This window comes from Phoca vitulina, unplaced genomic scaffold (genome assembly GCF_004348235.1).
Source record: "Phoca vitulina isolate PV1807 unplaced genomic scaffold, GSC_HSeal_1.0 scaffold23, whole genome shotgun sequence".
Taxonomy (NCBI): domain Eukaryota; kingdom Metazoa; phylum Chordata; class Mammalia; order Carnivora; family Phocidae; genus Phoca; species Phoca vitulina.
In genome coordinates, this window is record NW_022589726.1 from 14,744,386 (window position 1) to 14,761,165 (window position 16,780).

General features: G+C 62.4%; 1 protein-coding gene across 1 annotated transcript in view; it reads right to left on the minus strand.

Moving 5' to 3' along the window:
- Positions 1-2,829: 2,829 nt before the first annotated feature.
- The window catches only part of LRP1 (LDL receptor related protein 1), a 79,804-nt gene continuing 65,853 nt past the window's right edge, over positions 2,830-16,780 (minus strand). Inside the window, exons 61-89 of the mRNA XM_032420259.1 lie at positions 16,559-16,747; positions 15,841-15,989; positions 15,307-15,400; positions 15,071-15,187; positions 14,701-14,820; positions 14,224-14,346; positions 13,985-14,110; positions 13,495-13,611; positions 12,683-12,789; positions 12,447-12,579; positions 11,504-11,623; positions 11,272-11,394; positions 10,793-10,933; positions 10,545-10,679; positions 10,348-10,467; positions 9,252-9,520; positions 8,522-8,700; positions 7,903-8,009; positions 7,532-7,648; positions 6,878-7,054; positions 6,613-6,753; positions 6,329-6,502; positions 5,420-5,581; positions 4,897-5,071; positions 4,664-4,765; positions 4,444-4,508; positions 4,241-4,331; positions 3,997-4,141; positions 2,830-3,830 (exon numbers count right to left, since the gene is read on the minus strand). Of these exons, the coding sequence (XP_032276150.1) occupies positions 3,690-3,830; positions 3,997-4,141; positions 4,241-4,331; positions 4,444-4,508; positions 4,664-4,765; positions 4,897-5,071; positions 5,420-5,581; positions 6,329-6,502; positions 6,613-6,753; positions 6,878-7,054; positions 7,532-7,648; positions 7,903-8,009; positions 8,522-8,700; positions 9,252-9,520; positions 10,348-10,467; positions 10,545-10,679; positions 10,793-10,933; positions 11,272-11,394; positions 11,504-11,623; positions 12,447-12,579; positions 12,683-12,789; positions 13,495-13,611; positions 13,985-14,110; positions 14,224-14,346; positions 14,701-14,820; positions 15,071-15,187; positions 15,307-15,400; positions 15,841-15,989; positions 16,559-16,747 (3,959 nt within the window). The 3' untranslated portion in view covers positions 2,830-3,689. The remainder of the gene's footprint in view (positions 3,831-3,996; positions 4,142-4,240; positions 4,332-4,443; positions 4,509-4,663; positions 4,766-4,896; positions 5,072-5,419; positions 5,582-6,328; positions 6,503-6,612; positions 6,754-6,877; positions 7,055-7,531; positions 7,649-7,902; positions 8,010-8,521; positions 8,701-9,251; positions 9,521-10,347; positions 10,468-10,544; positions 10,680-10,792; positions 10,934-11,271; positions 11,395-11,503; positions 11,624-12,446; positions 12,580-12,682; positions 12,790-13,494; positions 13,612-13,984; positions 14,111-14,223; positions 14,347-14,700; positions 14,821-15,070; positions 15,188-15,306; positions 15,401-15,840; positions 15,990-16,558; positions 16,748-16,780) is intronic.

Genomic DNA, 16,780 nt, shown 5'->3' on the forward strand with positions numbered 1-16,780 from the left:
AGCTGTCAGCTGTTGCTATGCGCTGAGGCTGTGGCTGAGGTTGTGGTATGACCGACACCTAGACAGTGAGAGATGGGGACAAGCAAAGAGACCGAGAGACAGACGCATGCCCTGAGACACCAACACCCCCCCCAGGCACGCAGGCAGATGCATTCACAGGGGCAGGCCGCACACAGAGGTGAGCCCACGGGCGGAGCGAAACATGGTCATGCAGAGACCAGCACACACATGCAGGCAGGTGCACACCTAGAGGCACACTGCCCCCCACAGATGCACACCCACACACCCACACAGGAGCACACACACACACAGAAGCACCCCCCCCACAGATGCACCCCCCCCCACACACAGGAGCACACACACACACAGATGCACACCCCCCCACACACAGATGCACACACACACAGGAGCGCACACACAGATGCACACACAGAGATGCACACACACAGAGATGCACACACACAGATGCACACACACAGATGCACACACACAGAGATGCACACACACACAGGAGCGCACACACAGAGATGCACACACACAGAGATGCACACACACACACAGATGCACACACACACACAGAGACAAATGCACATTTGCAGCAAGAGACAAGCACACCCAGCCAGGTGCTCGGACCCCACCCCCTTCCTTGCCTTGGCAGAGAGCAAACATCCACAGACAGAGATGGACACACGCACAGGTACACACTGGCCCTGGCAGTCCAAAAGACAAGCCCAGTCACATACAAAGAGATATTCAGATACAAAGATGTGACAGACAGCAGAAAGGATCAGTGATGCTGAGAAGATGAGGCAGACACAGAGACACCCAGAGAGACAGACAGAAGCCAGGAGGCAGGGACCTGGGTGCAGATGGGGCAGGGAGGAGAGAGGCTGGAAGGGGCAGGAATGGCCAGGCCTGACGCCCCAAGGCTCCAACCAGAATCCTGAGCCCAGGTGCCCAGCACAGGGGCTGCTGTGAGGTAGTAGGCGGGGCCAGTGGAGACTTCCAGGCCTAGGGTACCCAGGGTAGCAGCCCATCACTAGGGTCTTGATCTTCTGGAGTCCCGACTGCCCCACCTCATCTCTTCTCCTTTTGCTAGTCTTAGGTCACCTCCTTCTATCTCCAGCTATAGACACACACACACACACACACACACCCCACTCCCATCTCTGGGTCTTTGCCTCTGCCCTTGCATCTCTCCATCCCCATATCTCTGTCTCTCATTCTGTCTGTATCAGCCTCAGTCCCTGTCTCTTCTCCATCTCTGTCTTAGGCCCGATGTCCTTGCCAGGTGAGGAGTTCGAGGACTGCCTCCTGGTAGACTCTTTCCTGGCCGGTCCTGAGGGGCAGAGGGAGGAAGCTGACTGGAGGGGTGTGTGTTCCAAGCCGCAGCTGGGGGCCCCTCTCGCTCTGCCCAGGATCTTGAGGCGACAGGCTGAGAATCAGTGGCTCCCCGGGGGCGCCAGATGCACGGCTGACAGAGGGAGGGAGCGAGGGGGTGGGGCTGGTGGTGGTGGGGAGCAGGCGGGCGCTGGGGGAGGGAGGGGAGCCGGCGGGCGGAGGGTGGAGGGTGGAGGGGGTGTGGCAGAAGAGCCCGAGGGAAGGAAGTGAGAGGCTAGGCTGGGGTCCGCCTGCAGGTGCATAATTAGTGTTGGGGAGGGGGCTGTGCCGGGCTTACGGGTGAGCAGCGCTGCAGGAGTGCGTGCGCCACCTGGTGGAAAGATGAGGTCACAAACCTTCCTAAGCAACAGTGGAGGATGCCTCTTCTCCCCAGCAGGGTGACTCTGCCCTGGGGCTCTGAGGTGCCCCAGACAGTGGACGATCTCAGAACTGGCTTGGAGGCTCAGGCTGGAGATGGGATCTCAGGGCTAAGAGGGATGGGGAAGGTTCTTGTTTCTAGAGGTGCCTAGGCCCATAGCTTCCCCAAGAATGGAGTAAGATGAGGAGGTTGAACCAGGGAGGGAGGCAGAAAGCAACATAGTGCCCTCCTTTGGGAGTTGGGTAACGGTTCTTCCAGTGTTTGCAGATGCCCTCCCTGAGCTCACGTTTGCTGTTAAGGGGAGAGCGGTGCTCTAACTCTCTCAGTCTTGGACAGTGTAAGGCTGTGTAACTTTCTGCAAGAGGTTCCCCTCTCTCTGGGTGAGGGTCGCAGTAGACCTACGACCCCTCTGATTATAGCAGTCCTTTCCTGTCAACTCCTGGGATGTCTAAAATTATGGGTGAGCTGGATCTGTTGGTGGCCAGTGGGGCCTGGCTAACTGGTCTTCCCAGCTCTCCTTCAGTCCAGGGGCACCCCCCGCTCCCGTTTCTCCTGAATCTAGAGTTCTACTCTTGGCATCTGATTAATTAGTCTCCATGATGATGTTAGCGCTTCAAGAGCAAACTCAGGCAGAGAGAGCTGTGTGGGAACATCTTGAAGGACTGATTAGAAAGCCCTTCACAACTCCAGTGTGTTCAGTTCTTATGGTGGGATTTCTCACTGTGGGAGATCATTTTGGGGAGGCTGGTGGTGTTATCCTGTCAGTGACAATGCAGAGAAGCAGGTGTTGGAGTTACCGTTGTAGAGCCAGAGACAATACGAGATCCAGAAAGGTGAAGTCTCTGGCTCAAGGTCACACAGCCAGGAGAAACAGGTCTTCCTCCTCAAGTCCAGTGCCACCCCCTTCCCCTGCCAGCCAGATGGAGAGGGAGGGAGCTCAGGGAGAAGGGCGCTGAAGACCAGACTCTGCAGCCTGCCTCCAGCACAGAGCAGGCCTCCCTCTGGTGGCAGAAGCAGGCAAGCACAGCCCAGCTCCCAGAGTCTCACACTCATAGGTAGACACAAGTGGCTTTTTTCTTTTTTTTACAATTTTATTTATAACAATATCTGTGTTATTTAGTTGTAAAGGAGTTCAGCAAAAATTATTAAAACGTTCATGTCCCCAAAGCGGGGCTGCCCCGCTTGCCCTTTCTGGGTGTGCCCCACCTTCTCCTCATCCCCAGGGGAGGGTGGGGGAGGCCGGGGGACCATTTACCGAAGAAAGTCTCCAGCCCTGGGAGCCACGGTGGGGGCACTGGAGAGGGGGAGGGCCTGTCCGGGAGGGGTATTGAGCATGGCCATCTCAGAGGTGCCCCAGAGTGGGGGCTGGCACATGGAACACCCCCCCCCCCAAGGAAGAACTAAAAAATTCCATCCTTTCCTTGCTCCCTCAGCCAGAGCCAAGTCTTCCTGACAGGGGCAGCAAAGGACTCTCCCTTCCCAGAAGGAGCCCTCAGGGAGCTGGGGGGGTGGGGGTGGGGGATGAGAGTGGGGGTGGGGCGAGGGAGGGGAGAGCCTTGACAAAGTGTCTCGTACAGGGAGGGGAGGCAGCACCACCAGCTCTCCCAGTGGGGGTGCATTTTGGTGGAAGGTGGGAGGCAGGTACCTGTGAGCCGCAGGAGCCCCCAGAGCCCTCCCTGCCCCTCTCCCTGAAGGCAGAATGGGGGGGGGGGGTGCTGAGGAGCAGGCAGGAAGGAGGAGAACGGAAAGAGATAATACTGTGCTCGCTTGCTCACTTGCTCACTCACATATAAAAAGTAATTCCTTCATTTTTACATTTATACACCCCGGCAGGGCCGGGGAAGGGCTGGCTGGGCAGGAGGGGGCTCATCGAAGGACTTCTCTGGCAGGGGGCAGGAGGCTCTCTGGGGTGAGTCCAGTGATCAGGGCCCTATGCCAAGGGGTCCCCTATCTCGTCCTCAGGGCCCCGGCCCAGGAGTTCTCGCTTCTCGTCCGTGCTGGCCAGGGAGTGGCGGCTGCCGTGACCACCCATGTAGAGTGTGGCGTACACGGGGTTGGTGAAGTTGGTGGGCTGCAAGGTGACAGAGGGTTCAAGTGGGGCTCAGGGGATGGGATCTGTGGCCCAGGTGCCCGGCGCCCCACCTCCATTCCATCATCCAACCCAGTGCCCTTCGTCGTCCCACCCACAGCCTCTTGTCTCTACTCTGGAAGCCTCCTCCTCTGTCCTCCCGGCCCACCTTGTCAGGGTCCAGGGCAAAGTCAGCATCCAGTAGGCCCCCTACATCATCAGGCTCCCCGCCTTCATACATCTTATAGGTGGGGTTCCCAATCTCCACATTCATGGCCCCGTTGGTCATCCGCTGGTGCTGGAAGCCCTTAGCCCTGGGGGAAGCAGGATTTTAACGGGGCAGGGATTCTAGGAGGGCAAGGCTAGGATGGTAAACTAATAGCCAGAATTTTCCAGAATTTTCCATAACTCACCCTCGGACTCGCCGCTTGTACCAGAATACCACTCCAGCTACCAGAAGCATCAGCAGCAGCAACAGCAGAGGGATGAGGATGGAGGCCATATCTGGAGGGGAGGAGGTGGGAAACGGAGTCAGAGGGGATCAGGGGAAACAGGAGGCTAAAATCTCCCTGCTGCAGGCCCCTGGAGCTCTGCCTCCCCATCCCCTGCCACCTACGTCCAGGCTGCTGTTGGCTGACCACCTGCTCCTCACACCGGGGTCCTGCCATGTGGGGTGGGCACCTGCAGGCAGGAGGGGCAGACCTGAGCAGGCACGGCCTCCACAGCCATGGCTGCCACGGAACTGGGAGGGGCCGCAGGGTCCCGAGGGTCCCTGCTCAGATTTGGGGGAGGGGTGGGGATGAGCTAGGTCTCGGGAAGGCTCAGGTGCAACTCACAGGCACTCGGGCATCATCTTGCTGTTCATGGTGCAGGAGCCGCCGTTGCTGCAGTGGCCGACGCAGGTCAGACAGCTGGGGGCCACCCGGCCGTCGGAGCAGCTGCGGGAGGAATAGCAGGCTGGCTGGGCCGGGAGCGGGTGGCTGAGGCGCCGAGGGAGGGCCGGGGCGGAGGGGGGCCGGGCCGGGCCGGGGTCTAGGCCGGGCAGGACTGCGGGGCAGGCCCCACTCACTTGCAGGTGACGTCCCCACTCTGCTTGTTGACCACGCAGGCTCCGTCGAGGCAGCGGCTGCACTTGTTTACGTCACACCTCGGTCCCTCGAAGTAGGCGGTGCAGCGGCACTGCCGGGAGCCGTCGGCGGCCATCTGGCACGTGCCCAGGTTCTCACAGTAGCCAGAGCACTGCCCTGGGGGGGCGGGGGGGAGGTGTCTCAAGCCCCGCCCTCACGAGGGTCCTCCCCAGCTTGTGGACACCTGAGGGGATCCCCAGGTCTTGTAGGTGACTCCCACCTCCTCCTGAGCCCCCTGTGGCCAACCCCCCGTCGCAGACTCAGAGCATAAGGACACGGCCCCAAACAGCCTGACAGGGCACTGCTTTCGCTGGAACAATCCTGATGCCGGGGGCTCAGCACCTTGAGCCTCTACGGGGGAGCAACCTGAGCCGGCCCGAGCCGCGAGCGGCCTCCCTCCCTAAAGCATGGCCCTGTGACGGCCAGCCTGGGCGCCCCGCCCCGGGGCCCGGGGGGCTCACTCACGGTACTGGCAGCGGTCCCCCAGGAAGCCCGGGAGGCATCGGCACTGGGGCTGGTTGCCCTGGTTGACGGTGCAGGTGCTGTTGTTGGCACAGTAGCCCGCACACACCTGCTGGGTGCATTTGGGGCCCGTGAAGCCCGTGGGGCACCGGCACGTGGGCATGCCTGGCGGGAGAGGATGTGTGAGCGGGGCTGTGGCCCACCGAGGCGCCGGCCCTGCTGCGGGGGGAGCGGGGCCGGGGGCACCCGGGCGGACGGCGGGCGGCAGAGGGACGCGACGCTGGGGCCGTGGGCTGGGGGAGTGAGGCGTGACGGGGCGGGGGGCAGAGGTGAAGCCAGGGAGGACGGCGGGGGGGGTGGCCGCTGGGGACCCGCCCGAGGTGGAGCCCACGGCCGAGAGGCTGGGGCCGGGGGACGCCGAGGAGCCGGGAGCAGGCCTGGCAGCAGAAGGGAAGGCCGTACCGGAGGGGGAGGCCGTACCGCAGGGGGAGGCTGTACCGGAGGGGGAGGCCGTACGGGAGGGGGAGGCCGTACCGGAGGGTGAGGCCGTACCGGAGGGGGAGGCCGTACGGGAGGGGAAGGCCGTACCGGAGGGGGAGGCCGTACCGGAGGGGGAGAACGTACCGGAGGGGGAGGCCGTACCAGAGGGGGAGGCCGTACCGGAGAGGGAGAACGTACCGGAGGGGGAGGCCGTACGGGAGGGGGAGGCCGTACTGGAGGGGGAGGCCGTACCAGACAGGGAGGCCGTACCGGAGGGGGAGGCCATACGGGAGGGGGAGAACGTACCGGAGGGGGAGGCCGTACCGGACGGGGAGGCCGTACCGGAGGGGGAGGCCGTACGGGAGGGGGAGGCCGTACCGGAGGGGGAGGCCGTACGGGAGGGGGAGGCCGTACGGGAGGGGGAGGCCGTACCGGAGGGGGAGGCCGCGCAGGTGCCTCCGTTGCGGCAGTACTCCCAGCACTGGTCCAGCTCACACTTGTCGCCCGTGTAACGGGGCTGGCAGCGGCACTTGGGCTGCCTCCGCGCATTGAGGAAGCAGCTGCCGCCGTTGAAGCACTGCAGGTTACAGGTTCCGGGTCGAGGAGCTGCAGGAAGGACCGTCAGGCACAGAGCCAGGGAAAGAGGGGAACTCAGGGGTCACGGGGCAGAGGGTCCCGGGGCTGGAGGTGGGGACGCGGGAGGGGCCCGAGCATACCATCTGGTGGGGGCGTTGGCGAGGGCACGGCCACACAGGTGCCGTTGTCCAGCCGCTTCCCGTTGGGACAGGTGCAGACAGGCCCACTGGGGCTCAGCAGGCAGAGCCACTCACACTTCTTGCGGTCACAGGGGTTGGTCACTGCGGGTGCAGGCAGGGGTGGGAGGATGCTGAGCCTTGGGGACCCAGGACCTCCCCCCCCGCCCACCGAGACTTGAGGCGACAGCCTGGAGACTCTGCCCCCAGGCCTGCCCTCTCTGCCTACCTTCAGGCTGCTTGTGTTGGTGGTACAGGACCACATCAGACGCGTGGCTCAGGCCCCCCGTCAGGTTGATCAAGGGGCTGTGTCCGAACTTATGGATCTTGAAGACACGATTGTTAATGTAGGTGACGCCATAGATGTAATCCTCAAAGACATCGATGCTGAAGGGGTGACTTAGGCCTGGGGGAGGAGGTAGACTCAGAGGGGACTCAGGCCCTGGTCACTCTCCAGGACACTGGCTCCCATGGCTCCCAGGCACCCCAAACTCAACACGTCCCAAACAGAACTCCCCCCAACCTGTTCCTCCTCCTGCGGCCCCTCCTGGCAAAAGGTCCCATCAGCCCTAGACTTCTGGGATCAGGATGGACTTCTGCTCCCTCTCCCTACATTTAATAAGCTCCTCCTGCCACCTCTGTTGCCTCCATGCAGCTCAATACTCATTGGTGGAATGAATGAATGGGCAAGTGGGCCAGACAGTGCAGGGCTGGTACAGAGGGAGTCCAGCGTGGGGGAGGAGGGGTCGAGGCCTGGAAGGCACTGCAGGACTGCTGGGCGCCAGGATGAGGAGGATGGAGGTGCTGGATGAGGCCTTGGACTCAGTGGGGAGGACAAGAGGCCCAAGGGCAGGGCCAGCTGAGGCTGCTCTCAGATGCTGACCTCGTTTGCTATCAGCAGCCACGATGGGGTCTGTGCCATTGAGCCGGATGCTGCCGATGACTGAGAGCTTGGCATCTGCCCAGTACAGCCGTTCATTGTGATAATCCACAGCCAGGCCTGGGCGGGGGCGGGAGGCAGAGAGCACTGTGAGGGCCCAGCCTCTCCCACCCTAGGCTCGAGGAAAAGCAGAACTGTCTCCATGTTTGGGACAGCTCCGTTCTGTTTCCACGACCACTCCTAGTCATGTCGAGGAAAAGCCTCCACGACTCATTGTCTCTCCCAGTCCAAGCCCCTTCCCCTCCTAGCTTTTATGTGACCTCAGGCTCAGCAAGCCCACCCCTCCCACACCCCCTGCCCCTGCTGCCACAAACCTGTGGGCCATTGGATGTTGTCCTGCACCAGGGTCTCCCGAAGGGTCCCATCCATTGCTGCTGTTTCAATTTTGGGGTGATTCCCCCAGTCTGACCAGTACATGGTGCTAGGGAAGGAGAAGAAGTGTGGGTAGGCCTTGGGACTGCCAGAGGAGGCTGAGCAAGGTGGGCCACCAGGTTATGGCCTGGGCACAGGGACTGCTGGGTATTGGGAGGAGGGTGTCCTGTCTACCTCCTCCAGAGAAAACCAGGGGAGTCAGCTTTCTGCCCAGGTTAAGGATCTTTTACTCTAAAACCACACTGTGCTGATCCAGAGTCAACAAAGTGGGCAGAACTGCCCCGTGGAGCAAAGGAGGAGCCGGAACTTGGCGGCACATGACAGCCAGCCAAGTGGAGGTCAGGCCCCTACCCGGCAGGCCAGCTGGGAGTTCTGGCAAAGGCAGCACTGGGGAGGGCCAGAGCTGGGGGTGGCCTGAAGTCACAAGGGCCAGAGGAGGACTCTGATCTCAGGGTGGTCTGGAAGGGGAAGCACATGCTTGGGGAAGCTGGGTACCCACTCCCCTCCCAGGGGCTTCCTAGCACCGCCTGGATGCCTCCCCCCGGCAGGAACCCTGCACACCCCCTCAGCGGGTCCACCACAATGGCGTGCGGCTCATCGATCATGCCCGAGATGAGTGTCTTGCGGTTCTCGCCCTTCATTTGTGCAACCTCAATCACATCTCGGCCCGAGTCCGTCCAGTACACGTTCCCAGCCACCCAGTCGATGGCGATGCCCCTTGGCATCTTGAGCCCTGAAATCTGCACAGGGCGGATGACAATTTCAGGGGCTACTACTTTTTGTCTTCTTGCCCATTATCCCCACCACCACCTGCCGGCTTGTCCCTGCTACCAAGTCATCCCAGGCGGAGGGCCAGTTCTCTGATTTTGAAGAGATTCACTGACACTTACCTTATGAGCCCTACTTAGAGCTTTCTCATGTTTTGCTAGATTAGATATTACCTTGCTCTATTGAGGAACAAAGTGAGGCCCAAAGAGGTCAAATGGGCGGCCAAGACCGACACAGAGGGTGGCATCGACCATCAGGAGCTGAATGTGGCTCTGAGGCTCAAGGCCAGTGTGCCCCCTGTGCCCTGCCACCTTGGGCTGCGAGGTGGTAGAGCCAACTACCGACAACTGGCATGGCTCTGCCCACCTGTCATCGTGCCCACAACACGATCCTGCCTGCCCTGCCCACCAGTCTCACCCTTTGCCCCCTTCCACTGGCCCTTTCAAACTCTGCTCTGAACCATCTGCTCTTTGCAGTCTTCCCATCTAATCTGTGCGGATCCCATCCCAGGTGGGGTGCTCACATTGAGGTGGGTGACACCCCGGTCAATCTGTCGCCGGTGGCGGTTGGAAGTGGTGGGAGGTGCGGCAGGTGGCAGGCTGCGGTAGGAGATGGTGCCCGTGTGCCAGTTGGTCCAATAGACACGGCCGGCCTTGACATGGACATCCATGGCATCGATACGGACACTCTCGTCACCCTGGAAGGCCTGCTCGTAAGCCGAATGGGGGTGACTGGGGAACAGGCTGCGGATCTCATTGTCGTCGGCGATGTAGAGGACCTGATACTCAGAGCCTGGACGGGCAAGAGGCCAGGTGTTGGGTGAGGGAAAAGGCAGAGGCAGGAGGCCAGGCTGGGGGATGCCGGGCCTGCTGCTGGGATGGGCTTCCTCCTCTTCTTCCCTAAGCTAATCTGGTATGACCTGCCACTCTAGAAAGCCTTCTGGGCCTCTCCAGCCCCAGGGACTTCTGCCTCCCCATAGTTTCCGGCTGGCATCACCACACTCTGCCGCACGCCGTGTGATATGTGCTTGTGGGTGCCCATGGTGGGACTGTGTGTATACACATGCCTTCACGGGTACGGGGGTGTGTGCGCGGCTGGGTGGGGCTCTCTGTACTCAGGCAGGTGCAGGTGTGCGCCAAAAGACATGGAGAAGTACAACTTACGTGTTCTCATTGCCCCCCAAGAAAGTAGATATGAGATGATGGTGTGTTAATTCAATGAAAGGAAACTTTTCACAAGGTGTACATATATCAAATCATCACCTGTACACATTAAATATCTGACAATATTGTCAATTACACTCCGCTAAAGCTGAAAACAAAAAGCAAATGGGGTACACGTGACTGTGTGGTGATGCGTGCCTGTGTGCTCTCCTCCAGGGCGTGGTGGGCGAGGAGGCACATGTGGGATATAGGTGTGCTGCCCCCACCCCAAACTTCCTCAGATGAGCCAACCCCCAAACCAGCACCCTCTACCCGGCAGCGGGCCTGTGGGTCTGGGGTTCTGTGCTTTGGCACAGTGCGGGGAGGGAAGCGTCCCCTCCCACATGTCAGCCCTGGTTTACATCCAGGTGTTGCTAGCCCCACCCACTCCTGTCCCCTGCGGGCTGGGGGCGGTACCTTCGGCCTTGCAGGTGTTGTGCGTCTTCATGAAGTTGCGCGCGCAGCTGCAGAGGTGGCCACCCTTGGTGTTGTTGCAGAGCTGCGAGCAGGTGCCGAAGCGCAGGCACTCGTTGATGTCTGGGGGTTACACGGGGGTGGGAGGGTCATGGAGAGTCTGGGTGTCTGCCCGCCCCCTCCGAGTCCCGCCTTCCTACCCTGGCATCCGGGCTGGCCTGGCACGGTGTGGAAGCCCGAGCGGCAGGCGCAGTAGGCGGCTTTCTCGGTGCGCACGCAGCGGGCCTCATCCCCGCAGATGCTGGCGTTGGTGGCGCAGCTGGTCAGCTTGGGGTCTGCGGGGGACAGAGCGGGTCCCCTGCCCTGAGCCGCCCTGGGCCGGGGCCTCGGTTCTCTGCCCCCGCGGCGCCCCCCCCACCCCCGCCCCGCAGCCCAGCGCGGGGCTTACCGATGCTGCAGTCCTCCTCGTCCGAGCCGTCCCCGCAGTCGTCCAGCATGTTGCAGCGCAGCGAGGAGGACAGGCAGCGCTGGTTCCGGCACAGGAACTCCTTCTTGTCTTTGCAGTGGGGGGTCTGGGCCGTGGGGGGCTCTGGGGAGGGCGGGGGCTTCAGATCTGACTATTCGCCACCCCACGGCCTCCTGCCGCAGGGACCCCCTGTGGCTGTCTGTCAAGCTTCGGGGGGGTTGCTGCCTAAACATTCAGAGTCCCAAGCTCCACCTCAAGACCTAGGCGCCAGGAAGCCTCCCGGGCTTTCTCCCGGGGCTTCTCTCTCCCAAGGAAGTGCCCCCGGGCTCCCGGCCTTGGCTCCTCCCCCTCCCCAGGCGCAGTTCGCACTCGGCCCACCCCCCAGCCCCTGGGCAGCACCCAAACTAGGGCGCAGCGCGCGCCCACCGGCGCCAGGCTCCTTCCACTGGCTCCCTGCTCACCACAGTCTTCCTCATCAGTCCCATCCCCACAGTTGTCGGTGCCGTCGCACTGGCGCCCGATCCACAGGCAGACGCGGTCGTTCTTGCAACGGAAGGGCCGGTTAGGAGGGCACACGAACCGGGCTGCAGCGGTGGGAGCGCACGGAGCCAGAATCAGCCTGGGAGGCGGCGCTGGAGCCCCGCGCGGTGTGAGAGCCCCGCCCCCGCCCCCGGGCCCCGCCCCCCGCCTCACCGCACTCCTCCGGGTTTTCGTCGGAGTTGTCCCCGCAGTCGTCCTCGCCGTCGCACTTCCATGCCAGCGGCTTGCACAGAGTGTTGTTGCACTGGAACTCGTCCAGGGGGCAGGTCCGCACTGGGCACCGGCGGACCGCAAAGAGCCCACAGTGAGCCCTGAGCCCCAGGCTGGCTGCTGGCGGCAGGATCTTGCCCCCCCCCCCACAGGTGGAGGCCCAGAGGGATCACCAGGCAAGCAGTGGTCCAGCCAGAACGAACCCAGGCCTCCTAATTTTATACCAGCCCTGCAGCTGAGCAGAATGGCCTCCTCTGGTTATTTAGGGGAGAAGAGGCCTTTTTGGGGAAGCATGTACAGAGAGGTCCAGGGGGCCCTCTTTCTCTGCTGGCTGTGGCAGGGCATCGGGGCCTACCCTAGTTCAATGGCAGGCACAAAGGAGGAGCACTGGGCTGGGAGTCAGGAGACCTAGCCCACCAGGGCAGAGCCAGAGCGTCTGCCCTCCCTGTCGGTGTGGGGGTGGGGGTGGGGAATCTCTGCTCCAAGCCCCAGACTTCTCTTATGCAAGCTTCACCATGTGGCCTTGGGCCACTGAGCCCAGGCAGGTCAGCCAGGGGCAGGGGCTTCTTCCTTGCCCCGGGAAAGGGAAAGGAAAGTGAGCGGGGACTGCCCTGTGGGAACTCGTGTGGAGCCTGGATGGACACAGCCAATGGGTTTCTGCAGGATTTGGGTCCAGCTGGCCCCCTGACTAAGTGCTGCTGTGGAGGGCACAACCCGCACAGAAATGTAGCCTGAGGCCCTGGGTCTCGTCCACTGCTCTATCCCCGATGCCTGGGACAGCGCCTGGCACCCGATAGGTGCTTAAGAACGATTTTTTGCCTGAGCAGTGACTGCAGGAGAGAAGGCACGGTGACTGGGCTGCGCGGGGGCGGCGGGAGGGGCTCACCGCCAGTGCCGCAGGCCTCCTCGTCGCTGCCGTCCATGCAGTCGGCATCCGCATCACAGCGCCAGCGCAGGGGGATGCAGTGGCCGCTCTTGCACTGGAACTGGTCCATGTCACAACGGGGAGTGCAGTCTTTCTGTGGGCACAGGAGCGGGCATCCCGGTCAGATCGGGGCACCCCTGCAGTCCCGCCCCGATCCTCCGGAGGCCACCCCTCCCTCCGCTGGTCCCCCTCCCCACCTCGTCGGAGCCATCTGCGCAGTCATGGTCCCCATCGCATTTCCAGCGCCCAGCGATGCAGCGGCCGTTGGCACAGGAGAACTCACTCTCGGAGCAGGGCCGAGGGGCTGGAGAAGGACAGGGGAGAGACAGGCCCCAGGAGGGTGGGCACAGGGACTCAGCCCTCGGGGTTTCTCCAGCCCTTGGCAGAGCGATACCACCCATCCCTGTGTCCCTGAGAGCCACAGGTGACTGGCATAATGACCAAGATGCTCAGCCAATGGCGAGCGAGCCAACTGGCTGCCCTCACGGGATTAGCTGGGTCCAGCAGGGGCTCACACTTACCCCTCTGGGCCAGCCACACGAGAGAGGGCATGGGTCCCTGGCTCTGCCCTCAGGACAGACTGTGTGCGGGGGGATCGAGGGGAACAGGAGAGGGACAAGACCACTGAGACAAGCACCAGGGTTTAGGGAGAGGCCAGTACAGGCTGATGGGCTGAGGCACAGCACAGGGACGGGTGGGCTCTGGGGCAGTGGCGGGGGGTGTGGTGGGAGCACGGGCACATCGGAGATACCTACCTCTGCAACCCCGAGAGGACAGTGTGAAAATGGAGAGAAACATGAGATGAGGTGAAATGGCACAGACTCAAATACACGACATGGAGCGGGGTGGGTGGGGTGAGCAGGGAGGCGGCACCTGACCCCCAGTCCTGGGAGGTGGCCGCCTGCCCCCGCTGCGGTCTGGCGGGGACAGGGGTGCTGAGAGGGGAGGGGCCCCAGGTGTCTGGGTGCGGGGAGCCTGCGGGCCGGGGCGGGGGTGGGAGGGCACATACTGCAGCTCTCCTCATCCGAGTTGTCCCCACAGTCGTTGTCATAATCGCACTGCCAGCGACCTGGCACGCAACGGTTGTTCTTGCAGCGGAACTGGTAGGGCTCGCAGGTACGCTCGTCTAGGGGAGGCAAGATTGGGGGGCAAACGTCGGGGCCGTCAGGGACGGAGCGGGGGCAGGTATGAGGGTTTCGGACAGGCACGGCAGGATGGCCAGGAGTGGGATCGAGGGAGGCAAGGGGGAGGCCACGCAGCGCTCTGGTTGAGATGCGGGGTCCGCAAGGAGGTTATGAGGCGGGAGGGGCACGAGTGAGAGGAGCTGCCCTGGGGCGGGGACGACAGAGCCCCCTGTGTGGGGTGGGCAGAGAAGATTCCACACAGGTGTGTGCTCCTGAGGGGCCGGTGGGGGCGGGGACGAGGAATCAGACGGGAGGTGGTGGGCACGGGAGGCCAGCTGGACGCCTTCACCTGAGAGTGGGGACGGGGAGGCTCACCACACTCTTCCTTGGGCTCGTCGGAGCCGTCCCCACAGTCGTCCTCTCCGTCACACTTCCAGCGCGCCGGGATGCAGCGGCCCGAGTCCTTGCAGCGGAACTCATCCACTCCGCAGGTCATCTGGGCTGCAAGGGGCGGCCGGTGGTGAGGGGGAGGCTCCTCGCAGGAGTGGGGGGGGGCGCGGGAGCAGCCGACACTACGGAGGGCAGGTGGGATCCAGGGGCACCAGGCCACTCACTGCAATTGGCGGGCTCATCGCTGCCGTCCACACAGTCGTTGTCCCGGTCACAGACCCAGACTCGGGGGATGCAGCGCTTGGTGATGGAGCACTGGAACTGGTTGGGGGCACAGGTCACTTCGGCTGCAGAGTGGGGGAGAGAGTGAGGACCTGCCCGTTCCACCTGCACCACAGCTCAAGATCACCACCTTCTCCCTCTTCCAAGCTCTGGCCCTGGTCCTGCCAGCAATTTCTTAGGAGAAAGGGACCATTTAGCTCCAGTTTGGGTGCTTTTGGTCTGCACATCTCTATGCCGAGCATGATGATTTCATGAACAAGCCAAGTCACACCCAATATAATTTATGTTGCCCATCTAATAACGTTCCTGGAGAGCGGCGCGGCCCCTGGAAGAAGCGGTGGGTAGATCTCACTGTGGACTGTGTTCTTGTGCCTGTCTGCCCACCAGCCCGCTCCCCGCCCACAGTTCCGGGCACTCACGGCAGTCCCTCTCGTCCTCCCCGTCCCCACAGTTGTCTTGCCCGTTGCAGCGGAAGATGCCGGGAATACAGCGGTTGGTGTTGGTGCACTTGAACTGACTGGGCAGGCAGACGTGGATATCTGTGGGAGGTGGGAAGGAGGGGAGGGTAACTAATGGAGGGCAGAGGATTCGGGGGCAGGGAAGGGATGCCCCACCCCCTCGGGAGTGAGCCTTTGGCTTCAGGGCCCAGAGTAGCAGGAGTCCAGCCTGGAGAGGAGGCTGTTGTGGGCCGAGCTTCCTTGCCCTTGGAGTGTAGTATGAAACCTCCAAATCCCAGGGAGGGAGAAGGGGGGGGGAAGAAGGGCAGCCGGTGGCTGGGCAGCCCTTTACCGCAGTTGGCCTCGTCACTGTTGTCCTGGCAGTCATTGTCCCCATCACAGATGAAGGCAGGGTTGGTGCAGATGCCCGTTGAGCACTGGAACTGTCCCGGGCGGCACTTGAACTCGGCTGCCGGGAGGGGAGCCTCAGAGTCAGAAGGGCTGGGGCTGGGCATGGCCACTTAGAGCCTCGGGAGTCAGGCTGCCGCCAGCCAGGACCCTCTTGCCACCCCTGCTCTGGGCACTTACGACAGTCCGGGGGCTCGTCTGAGTGGTCCCCACAATCGTCCTCCGTGTCACACTTCCACCAGAAGGGGATGCACTTGTCGTTCTTGCACACAAACTGGAGGGCAGGTGGGGGCAAGAGGGGTTGGTGGGGGTCTGGGGAACTTGGGAGGATTTCTTTTGAGGGGCTGGGATGTTTCAAAGAAGCGGGAGGGTCAGGGTATTTTGTGGGGGCGCTGAGCTGGATGGAAGGTTGGGATGTGAGGAGTGCAGGAAGGCCAGGTGATGGGGTATCCGTGGGGGGGTCAGCGTGGGGGGTACTGGGGAGGGAGGGCCAGGGTTAGGGTGTGGGAGTGTTTGTGTGAGGTGACAGGTATAAAAGTATTGCTGTGGGGAGACAAGAGGTAGGCAAGAAATGTGGGGGCGTTAGCGTGGAAAAACCAGATGGCGTGAGGACATTAGAGCGGGTGTTGGGGTCTGAGGAGGAGTGGGGGTACTGGTGTGGGGGGTTGGGGGAGCGAGGCATTGGTGAATGGGGCTCAGGGGGAAGAGCCTCACCTGGCTTGCTGTGCAGTTGGACACACAGGTGCGCCCATCACTGCCCAGGTAGAAGTTGGTGGGACAGGCACATTTGTGGCCCCCCCCGGGGGACAGGAGGCACAGGTTGCTGCAGCCACCATTGTTGACCTTGCAGGGGTGATTGGGCACTGCCGGAGAGAAAGTGGCTAAAGCGCAGCCGACTGGGCCCAGTGTATGGGCCAGGCTCCCTGAGCCACGGGCCTCCGGCAGAGTGAAGCCGGCACTCCCTGGTGCCACACTTTCTGGTCTTCTGAAGGCTGCCTAGCCCACTCTATCCTGGCAGAGGTAGGACGGATCCAAATCCTACTCGCTTAGGAGGAGGCTGAAGCCAGAGAAAGGAGAGGACTCTTCTTGAGGTCCCAGGATCAGGCCAGCCCTGAAGCCTCGTACACTGCCTCCCCTGGGCCCGCCCTCAGCTACGGCCTGCCTGCCTTTGGGGTCCCACCTCGGTGGTCCGCACCCTCAGGGGCTTGCTGCTACGAGACTCCGCGGCTGGCCCCGGGCTGGGCTGTAACTCCTGAAAGCCAGATCTTGGCCTGTCTACAGGCCCCCTAATCTCCCAGTGTCTGGCAAGCACGTCTCAGGCAATGCTGGAGAAGGGGCGGGCTGCAACCAGTCCTGCTGGGCCCCATCCTCCCACAGGGGCCCCTGGTACCAGGCTCACCCTTCATCTGCTCCCCCCCACTCGGCTACTCACCATCTGGCTGGCGCAAGGCGTGGAAGACATGCAGGTCCATGGGCCGGTGCAGGGTGCTGATGAGGAGTGTCTTGTTGGTGCCCGTGGTCTTGTGGGCTCGGTTGATGGACTTGGTCTCCCAGTCGGTCCAGTAGACATAGTCCTCAAACAGGGTCAGTGCGAAGATGTGTGGGATGTCCTGGCTCAGCACTGCAGACCGGGGAGGGAATAGGCCCGGCAGCC